General features: G+C 39.4%; 1 protein-coding gene across 1 annotated transcript; it reads right to left on the minus strand.

Moving 5' to 3' along the window:
• Positions 1–301: 301 nt before the first annotated feature.
• Positions 302–10,011, minus strand: LOC140245885 (uncharacterized). Its single transcript, XM_072325367.1, has 6 exons — positions 9,948–10,011; positions 5,315–5,436; positions 3,461–4,942; positions 2,404–2,505; positions 1,620–1,685; positions 302–316 (listed from the first exon to the last, which is right to left on the minus strand). Exons 1-6 carry the CDS (start codon positions 10,009–10,011, stop codon positions 302–304), a joined length of 1,851 nt encoding a protein of 616 aa, XP_072181468.1.
• Between the last annotated feature and the right edge of the window lie 303 nt (positions 10,012–10,314).

Raw genomic sequence — 10,314 nt, forward strand, 5'->3', positions numbered from 1 at the left:
TGACCCCCTGACTATTGACCCATGACCCCTAAATTCCCTAGATAACCCTGTCAGTCAGTACATGCATATGTACCAAGTTCCATGAAGATACATTGAACCATTTGCGAGAATTGATAATTGTAAATGAAACTATTAATACATAAGTTCTGGGTGTCACGCAACCCACGATTGGCTGACAGTTTTCTATAGCACAATTCATTTTTACATAGCGTCTGTTCAGCAAGAACTTACGTAGCCATCTCCCTTTGAGTTGTTGAGTCGTGGAAATTCCTTTACAATCGACTGGGCCATCTTCAACTTCTCACTCGTTCTTGGGCTGTAGAAAAAAAAGTGGACAATAACATCCTTTTAAGAAGTGTCCCATGCACCATTTTTTTTTTTTTTTTTTTTTTTTTGGGGGGGGGGGGCATCCGATATATACAGGGTGACCTGAAAGAACGCAACACTTACGATCGTCAATATCTTCAACATCATAAGTGATATGACATAAGTTATATGACACTTTTTCAAAAGGTAGAATATTCTTTTTTTCAACAAAGTGATTTTATGATCATTAATTTGGATTGAGGCATTTGAATACTAGATCCATTTTTCTGAGGCAATGCATTTTCCGAAATTGGCTTCTTTTTTGTCTCTAGGGATCATTGCACCAATCATTTATGTAATGCAACAGCATTCCATAGAAAACTGCGCAGACAGCCGAGTTCATGTTGATTCATGCAGTGGAGACAGTACAGTATAACTGCCACAGCTGAAGACATTGTTTCCATTGTCCACAGCAAATGGTCAGGAGGTAGTCTGTGCTGCTTATTCTTCGGCATTTCATTGTATGCCATATTGAGCAAAATAAAGGTCTTCCCATGATCGCTGAAGTAAAAGAAGTAGCAAATTTCGGGAATGACATTGACTCAGAAAAATGGCTCTACACCGTAGCTAGTATCAAACGCCTTACCCCAAATCAATGATTTTAAATTTCATATGGTTGCTTTTGACCATTATAGAGTCTTGCAGGTAAACTTAAATTTTTGATGAAAACAAGATCACAGAAACTTACTATTTTCCATGGTGTTTGATTAGATGAGTTACAAGTATTCCAACAACACGCTTCCTTGACTGAGGTGTTAGCAGCCCTGCCTCCATTTCCTTGACAAGATCTTTATCTCCTTTGGTCTGTTGAAGAATGCCCTTGATACTCTAGACAAAGAATCAAATACAATTATTTGAAGGTTGGACGACAGATTAAAACAAAAAAATCTTCCTTCAAAAAACCTAAATTTCAACATTAAAAAAGAATCCATTCAACCCAAAACACCCAATGTACAGTCAGCTATAAACAAGGTGAATCTACGGGGAATTGGAAAACAGTGCTATAAACAAAGCTGTACAGTATAACATGTTCTCTATTCCATTTAGTTATGCTTCTTAATTTTTCCTTCATCTTACTGCATCAATGGCTCAAAGTAAATAAATTATTGTTTTCAAGGTCACCCATCAACTTTAAATTGAGGACAGACTGAGGAAAAGCAGACAATTTGATATTTGTCCTTCCAGTTATCTGAGACAGGCAGAACAAAGATGCATTAACATAAAAATGATAAACATACTAGGGATCTGCTCACATCAGGGCGAGATCTCTGAGCCATTATCTCCTCGTTCAGCTCATTCCCCACTTCTGGCTCTGGCTCCTGTAAACAGATATACATGTATCTTACTGTCACATTTGGCTACACAGTGCACGCACATTTGAAACTTAATTGTCTCCCAGGCATTGACTTGTGACATTCATTAAACCTTTGTATTTTGATTAGCTACATTTTAGAACAGATTTTGTTTTTGTTCCACATAATTTGTAACATCAAACCATGGGTTCAGAGACTTCCACTTTTGTTTGTTTTTGTTTTTGTTTTTGGGAGGGGGGCATATCCTGCAAAGCAATGATATACAATACATCACACAAAATCAAATACATCTTAGAACTTGTTATCCTACACTAAAATCAAATGTTGATTTTACTTTCAACAAATTCAAGTGAATGCACTCATCCAAATCATTCAAACTATTTGCTTATAAAAAATTCCATTTTTATCAGGTACAATATAATTCTAACCATTAGTTGCCACACTGACTATGAATGTACTACATCAAATTCATTTGCTTTTTATCAATGCCCACCTTAATCAAGGCTTGTTCATAACCTGATTGATACATGATACATGAATGCAAATGTTAAACACCTCTCTCAAGGGTATGATTTTGTCCATCCTGTGAGGCTTTTTATCTTTCTTGACAGTTTGCCGGTCTGAAATGACTTCTACATCTTCCATTGCAAAAGTTTGAACTATGCTCCTGACTCTAAGGCTTAACATAAAGTGTATGACAACATTGGTGTCAGGAAAGACTAACTTTGCGGCCGCGCTTTTTAGATGGCGCTTCATCATTTTTCTCTTGTTCTTGACCTACAGCATCATCAGGGGCTGCATTGTCCACATTCCCCGTTTCTTGCATCTGCCATGAAAGAGAAAAGCGAAGTACACTACAATATTACAGGTGTGCAGTGCCTATCTGATACAAATTGATAATAATTGAAATGATTTTTAAAAAAGCAGTCTAAGTTTAGGGAAAGTACCTGATAATAATGCCATTTTTCGAAGATCATACAAGCTCCATTATTCTAAGAAAACAATTATTGAACTCAACTTTCTGTCTGTAGTTTAATTTTTTTCAACATGTAACATACCAAATGTGTCAACAGATACCTTCGATGCGGGCAGTGCCTTTTTCTGCAAAGTAAAGAATCTGTGGGGATACAATTACCTGGGAAAGGAGGGGGCCGGGGGGAACATGAAGGAAACATCCATCAAATAATTTTTCTTTACTTTCATGCAAGTTCGTAGTCAAAATGGATTTAAAAATGCAACAGTTATCGGTCAATCAAAGATAACTCGTTCGTTGCATATGGGACATTTCAGAGGCCTTAATGGCTTAGAAATATGGATCTCAAAACTTCAACTCATACGCTTCAAAATGATACCAAACATATCAATATAGAGCAAAGATGAAATTTCGTCTTCTCGGGGACCTTATCTTGGACTTGCCCTTATTCAAGTTGTGGTCAATTAATTCAACACATGAAAAAATACATCTTGCAACATCAAATTAAAAGAAAAAAAACTTTTTTTTCTAGTCATGTTGAATTGAAGTTTTTGATAAATTGTGTACAAACCTAGTGAACATTATGCCTCAGGCAAATGTAATATTACTCATCGCCTTGCTTGTAGGATTTGGCTGCATGGAGTGGTCTGTAGTCTAGCAGTGTCTTGACGTCTTGTACAACAACATGTCTCGGTCTCTGGGCCAGAACAGTATAAGCATGGCAATGTCTTTTGTAACCAGTTGTAAGCCATTCCTCTCCAAGGATATACACTTCAGAGTCAACTGCTATTAACTGTTGTATTTGTACGAACACTGGTTCACCATGCTCGGTCTTCTTGATGAGCACTGTCATGTTGGGCCGATACTCTGTGCTATGAATCTTGCACCACTTTGCAAGATAGATATCACCATACAAAGGAACTCGCAAACAGTCAACAATCACTTGATGGTCTTGCAGTGAAGACACAAGGACAGATTCTCCTGGTCCAATTTCAACATGTCTCTCCACCAGCACTTGCTTAGACATCAGATTGTACAGGAGAAACATCTGGTTTCTGTATGCAAGTGTTTTACCAATGTTCTGGAAATTGCAAGCAATGTGGGCCAGTCTTTTTGAGAAATTATGAAATGCTTCGAACCTCATGGCCCACACATGAATTACCGGTCCTATTTCCCGCATGGCCGAGGAGTAGTGAAGCATATGGTGGTGTTTGGGTTTCAAATGCCTCTCAGGAAAGAGCTGGAGAAAGACTGTGTGATGATCTCTGATTAACTCTTCCAAATACAATGTGTCACCTCTGCCAATGACTGGAGAACATATGATGTCCAAGCATTCTAAGAGGACTATGAGCAACTCCCAATGGGGATCATCTTCTGGAACAAGGTCTGAGAGTATCAAAGCAATGTGGGTCATGAGGCAGACCATCTGCCCTGCATTCTGACCAGCTGCACCATCTGGACTGCGAAGAGATGTCCTGCTGATTGGGCAAGGTTTATTCTGCTTCTCTTGGAAGCCATAATTGAAACTGAGAAGCCTTGCATTCAACAAATCAATGCTGAAAAATTTCTTGATGATAAGCTCATTAAGAATCAATTTCAGTTCTAGTGGACACACCCCTTCAAACATGTCATGCATGACATCTGGTGCCCTATTAGTTATGACATGGAAATGCAAGACACTATTAAGAGGGCATTTCATTTTTACTCCCGTTTCCTGCAGATTGTCACGAGCGAGGTCATCAACATAGTTCTGTATTGTTCTAAGCATGTCCTTTTGTTCCATGGTCTTTGATCTGGTCTCTTCTCGAGACATCTTACAAGTTCGGCATGGAAAATCTGCAGTGAAACCTTCCGCAAAGCCAAAAAGTGCATGGAGACCTAAATTGTCACCGACAACCTGACCAATCACTACTTTGACATTCCCGTTGAAAATGGGCGTATGGACATCAAGTCCATCTGATGCTAGTGCGTTGATGTCTTGCACAAACTGCCTAAATATTGGTTCGTAACCATACATTTTGGCATCTGACGCATTGAACAACATGAGAAGAAAGATGTTTCTCAAAGCAGACCTGTACTTTGGTGGCACGTTGGCAATAGACATGTACACAGCCCCAAGCTTGTGGGTCCCTGCTTTAGGGCTAAGTGGGTTGCTCACCTCAAAGTCATCAATGTACATTATGAGCTTAATGACGTTCGGAGAGGAAAGAAAGGCATTTTGCTTACAATACGCACCATCCTGAAAGTCTCGCAGGAGTCCATCACTGCTTGGAGAATGATCATTTGCTATCTTCATCAGGTCAGTTTTTTCAAGAAGAACTTTCATTAAAGATCTTATGGGCACATATTGGAATGTTACCATTTTCATGACTTGTTCAACGTTTCCAGTTGTCTTACTGTGTCTTGGGTAATATGCAACACCAAGTGGCAGCTCGTCTGGTTGTACAAATGATTCGTTATTCTTCAAAAACACATCACGCTTGTATTCAGTTTGCATATTTTGAAACGGATGTGAAACAGATTCAATGTCTTTCATGAGTACTTCAAAATTTTCATCATGATCTGGAATCCCGGCAGCAACTGCAAAATCATGCGTTTTGTGCTTCACAAATGAACATATGTCTTCAATCAAGCTACTGGTTTCCTGCACAACATGTGTAACATGTGACTTGGGAACACTAGATGAAGCAAGTAATTTAGAGAGTAGTGCAGCTGCATGTTCTTCCACTTCTTCTTGTCCAAAATTATCCCAGACTTGTTCATCTGCAATTTCGTCCTCATTACCTGCAGGCACATGCAATTCGTCATCTGATTCACTCTCATCAATGTTCCCTAAATCTTGATGTACAGGTAGAACATCTTCTTGATTTGCATGGAGTTTCAAATGTTGTTTGAAGATTGCAATACGTCCTGAATAAGTACGCTGACACTGATCTTGACTACATACGATGCTCTCTGTGAATTCCCTTCCAACAATTACTTGATGAATCATTTTAAGATGCCATAATAGGCTGTTCTCATTTCCCCTGACAATATTACCACATTTTGGACACAAAAACCCCATTATTCATAAATTCTCTATTCAAAATTCATACACCTTCAGTTTCTGGAGTTCTCTGAGAAATTTCAATCGTGGTCCTACAGGTTGGATCAGCTCCATCACTGTTCCTGGTTCCAGAAGAAAGAACGTTTCTTGGTCGATTTCATTTTCTGTAAAGAAATGAAAAGTGTAATACCAAAGTTACCTCATGAAATCTCTTAATGAAAGCATTGGCCTCTAATCGACTATTCAATTTTCAGTAGGCCCACATGTACTTGGCACAGTTTAACTTTTTCTCATATTTGTCTTTTAAAAGACTTGAAATGCATACTAGACATGTAAATGTACATTGTGCTTTTTTTTCTGTTTGTTACACCTGGTAGGACAATATACAGTGTATCAAATTAGCCCTCTTTGTGACTTCCAAACGAGAGGCATAATGTAGGCTGGTGTAAATAATTATGTGTGTGCACTGCGCAGCTTTATTGGTTTATCCCTGCTGCATTAAAGGGGAAGGCTAGTAACTGATCAGTGGGAATCAGTGGAAATGCTGGGAGATGATTGTTCCAATCCTTATGGGATTCATTCAAGAGTTCATTGTATATCTATTGTTGTGTGAAAATGATTTGCTTCAGAATGGTCTCATATTCAAGTAGTGTGCAGATTAATGCTCCGTCACTGACCAGGGACGCTAACCTGGAAGCATTAAACTGCACAATGGTCTCATATTCAAGTAGTGTGCAGATTAATGCTCCGTCACTGACCAGGGACGCTAACCTGGAAGCATTAAACTGCACATTACTTGAATATGAGACCATTCTGAAGCAAATCATTTTCACACAACAATAGATATACAATGAACTCTTGAATGAATCCCATAAGGATTGGAACAATCATCTCCCAGCATTTCCACTGATTCCCACTGATCAGTTACTAGCCTTCCCCTTTAAAGTGTAATTCTGTCGAATGGCACTAACTTAACTCATGACACCGAAGTCTCCAATAGAATTACAATTTCATAAGGCAGGAGATTCCTATTTCATTATTGAAATTTGCAACATATTATTTTCTTTATTTCTTGATGACATTTCAAATTTTTCTAAAAATGATAACTGCATTATAAATCCTTAATGCAGGTAACGTAGGACACAATGGAGACGCATTGTTACGCGTGGACCGATGGGATCTGTCTCTTCTCGAGGGGTAACGAGAAGAGACAGAACCTATCGGTCTAGGTTACGCGCTGTGATAACCCGGCATTTTTGTGCCAAAAATTGCCTTTATTGCATTATCCCCAGTCCACGCCGCTACCTAATCCTAACAAATTTGGTATCAATGAAAGAAAAGAAGTTGGTGTCCATACCTTTTCATTGAGTGTAAATGACTCCGCCGATAAATTGATGTTGAACATCAATAGAATCACATCTATCCCCATATCTCGGCATCTGCTGGGCTACGTACTTGTACACTCGTGTGGCATGCGAGTAGGTATCTAAGTACTTTCTATCGTAGTTCATCAGTTTGTCGAATTCCCCTTTAGATCTGTTAGTGTCATTACTATTAGACTTTTAATTCTAGACTTAATTATAGTACATACACAGCCCTGTCGCTCAACCGGCTCTGCACAGCGTCTGGTCGGGCTATTCTAGACTAAGTCTAAAACTATTTTACACGTTCGCAAGTGCGCGCTTGCGAAGTGAATAAGTGTGGACCTATTTCACGATAATGCCTCTACACTATTTAGGGGTTCTACATGAAGGCTAGACCTTTTGTCTGGAACTGGTGGTAGTTTCTACAGTAGGTCTAGACCACATAGATCCGAGGTCTAGGCTACCATTGTACCAAGCGCAAGTGTCAGTTAGATCTAGACCAAATGAGAAGAGGACTGAAAGGGCTAGTTTTTAGACTAGCAAAAATGAATAGTTAGAAACATCGAGACTAGATGTTCAATTACCAAGTATCTAGATCTATATTGTATTTGACTATATTTCTGGCTTACGGTATCAGGAAAAGACCAAGCAACGTACTAGACCAGATTCTAGTAAGATAGTGCGCGCTTGCGAAGAAGTGAATGAGGACCTATTTCACAATATTACTAGCCTCTAGCTAGTACCTATATCATTATACTATGTCTATAGATCTACTAGAGTTCTTCTACATGAAGGCTAACTGTTAGACCTTTTGTCTGGTACTCTGGTGACCAAGCGTTAAGTCTCCGGACAGGTTGTGGGACCGGACGCATATTTCAAGTGCGTGTACTGTAAAACGAGAAATGTTCGCGTGCATTTTACTAGTAATTTCGCGAATTTCGCGAGCGTGAAGATTCGCGAAATTAAAATGCACGCGAAAGTTCTTTTGCATGTACACTAGGCTATATGCACTGAATGCCAGTGGCAGTTCACGAAAATTTCATGCCGCAAAAAAGGCTGTCGGCTCCAATTCGCGTAAAATTCATGCCGCGAATATATGTTTTACAGTAGACAGTTTCTATAAGTGCGTCTGGAATGAAAATGACGCAGTGAAAGTCTCACAAGAAGTTACGAGTTATTTATTCACACATGTCATTAACTTAGGCCAGTTCGCTCGAATGTGCGTTTGTGATATGATAGCGTCGATCGTACGGCGAGAATGTAAACACCGTGCACGTTCGCTCCCCATATATTTCCCGTACAAAATCAACGCGTGCACATGATACATTCATACATGGGGTCACTTTGAAGGGGAAAATCCAATGATTTAACAGGTTAATTCTCACGCCGTTTTCAGAGTATGTTCAAATTGTCTAGTATATGAGGAGTCTAAGTCTTTGAGGTATTAAAGAAGGGTGCATATTGTATGTAAAATTGTTATACATGGATCACTCAAAAACATAATAGATAAGTATACAACATCATTAGTATAATCAGTAGATTGTTTTAAAGTACAGAAAATACAAATCAGGCAAATCTAACAATGTTCAATTCGCAGGCGCTATTTCATGAGCCATGTGTATCCAACAGAATAATGGTAAATAAAAAAAAAAAACTCACAATAGTAGATTGTCTATACACACGTGCGCATGCATTGCCCATACACTTAGACAAATAGCACGTTGACAAATAGCACAATATTATCACCGGTACACGAATATCATAGTTAAAAAAAAAAAAGAAACTCACGATATACATACACATTGGTGAATAGCACAACAACATTGTCCGAATTCAAATATCATTTCAGTGGGACAAGAAATGGTAACAGATTTATCAGATTTCGCACATTTTCATTGTGTATTATGTATAGAAAAAACGATCCTATATACAACCAACCACACAATACCAACAGTTAAACACTACAATAAGTCCAAAACTTTGGAATGACCTCCAAAGAATCTACGCAAAATTTCTGCAACAGTCGAATCTAAACAAAAAACCGTACACATATAATTCAACCTCTGACTATCCAAGCCTTAATCTTGTCTTTAATTTTGCCTATCATCAACTGTTTGTAGGTTCGTATTTGTATTATTATGTATAGGTTATTAGGTAAAGTTTTCACACGCGAACCATGTCCGGAACCCCCCCCCCCCCCCCCGTACTGCCACTTGGCACTGGTAGATAGAGTACTAGGCCTAGGTCTACAGTACAGAGACTCGATAGATCACCGGTCTATAGGCTACCATTGTACCAAGTGCACTTAGGTGCCAGTTAGATCTTGGACCAAAGGAAGAGGACGGGTGGGGACTGACAGGGTTGAGTCAAAATGAATTAAGCCCCCTAAAATGACGGAGATCGGCTCGTTCGCCTGTGACTTGCGAGTGCGCGGTTGTTTGTGAATTCATTCGAAAAGTGAACCTTCTGTTCTGCCAATTGAAATGTGGTGAAGTGCGGTAGATCTAAATCCGATTACATCACCGTAATCGTCTCTAACCAAATTACTAAAGACCTCCCAATATTGGAACAGCATATCTTACAATTGCTTGATTTCATAATATTTGTTACAAAGCCGATTTTGGGGGGATTCTTTTGGGCAATGTTCACCGATGTTTACGCTGAGCAATCATTGCTGCCCAACAACGCAACGGTCATGCAGCATGTTTTACACATTAGGCTAGGCGCGAACTTTATTTGAGGCAAATAGGCCGGCCCAAGGCAGCAGCAGCTCTCCCCGAGCTCGCCAGTTTTAGCGAATACTGAATCAATACCTAATATGAAGCTGCATGTACACTACAACAGCTTCTATAAACACGATTTTACAAAATAAATACAGCACTTACCCTCAAAATTTTTGATAAATTTGTCGAGGCCCCACTCAGAAAGCTTGTCAGCCACAAACTCCATTTTGATCAAGTACGTACGTAGGCCTACGTACAATCAATACGTGTACTGCGCGCTCTCGATCATCCATGCGTTACATATACGCTCAGCATACCAAGAAAGGTACCTAGCTAGGCGAGCATACACTCTCACAATCGTGCGATCGAGTACGCTTAGCGCTTTTGCTCTCTGCATGCGCCGCCATAGCTCTTTGCGTGCAGCGCGCAGACAAGAGCCAATCACGTTTCAAAGAAGTGTTGACAGGACGGTTCTAGTAAAGCGTAAAAACGATTGACTCGATTGTAGTCAAATTTGCTCGAACGTTGA

Source organism: Diadema setosum, unplaced genomic scaffold, assembly GCF_964275005.1.
Source record: "Diadema setosum unplaced genomic scaffold, eeDiaSeto1 scaffold_51, whole genome shotgun sequence".
In the NCBI taxonomy this organism is placed as follows: Eukaryota; Metazoa; Echinodermata; class Echinoidea; order Diadematoida; family Diadematidae; genus Diadema; species Diadema setosum.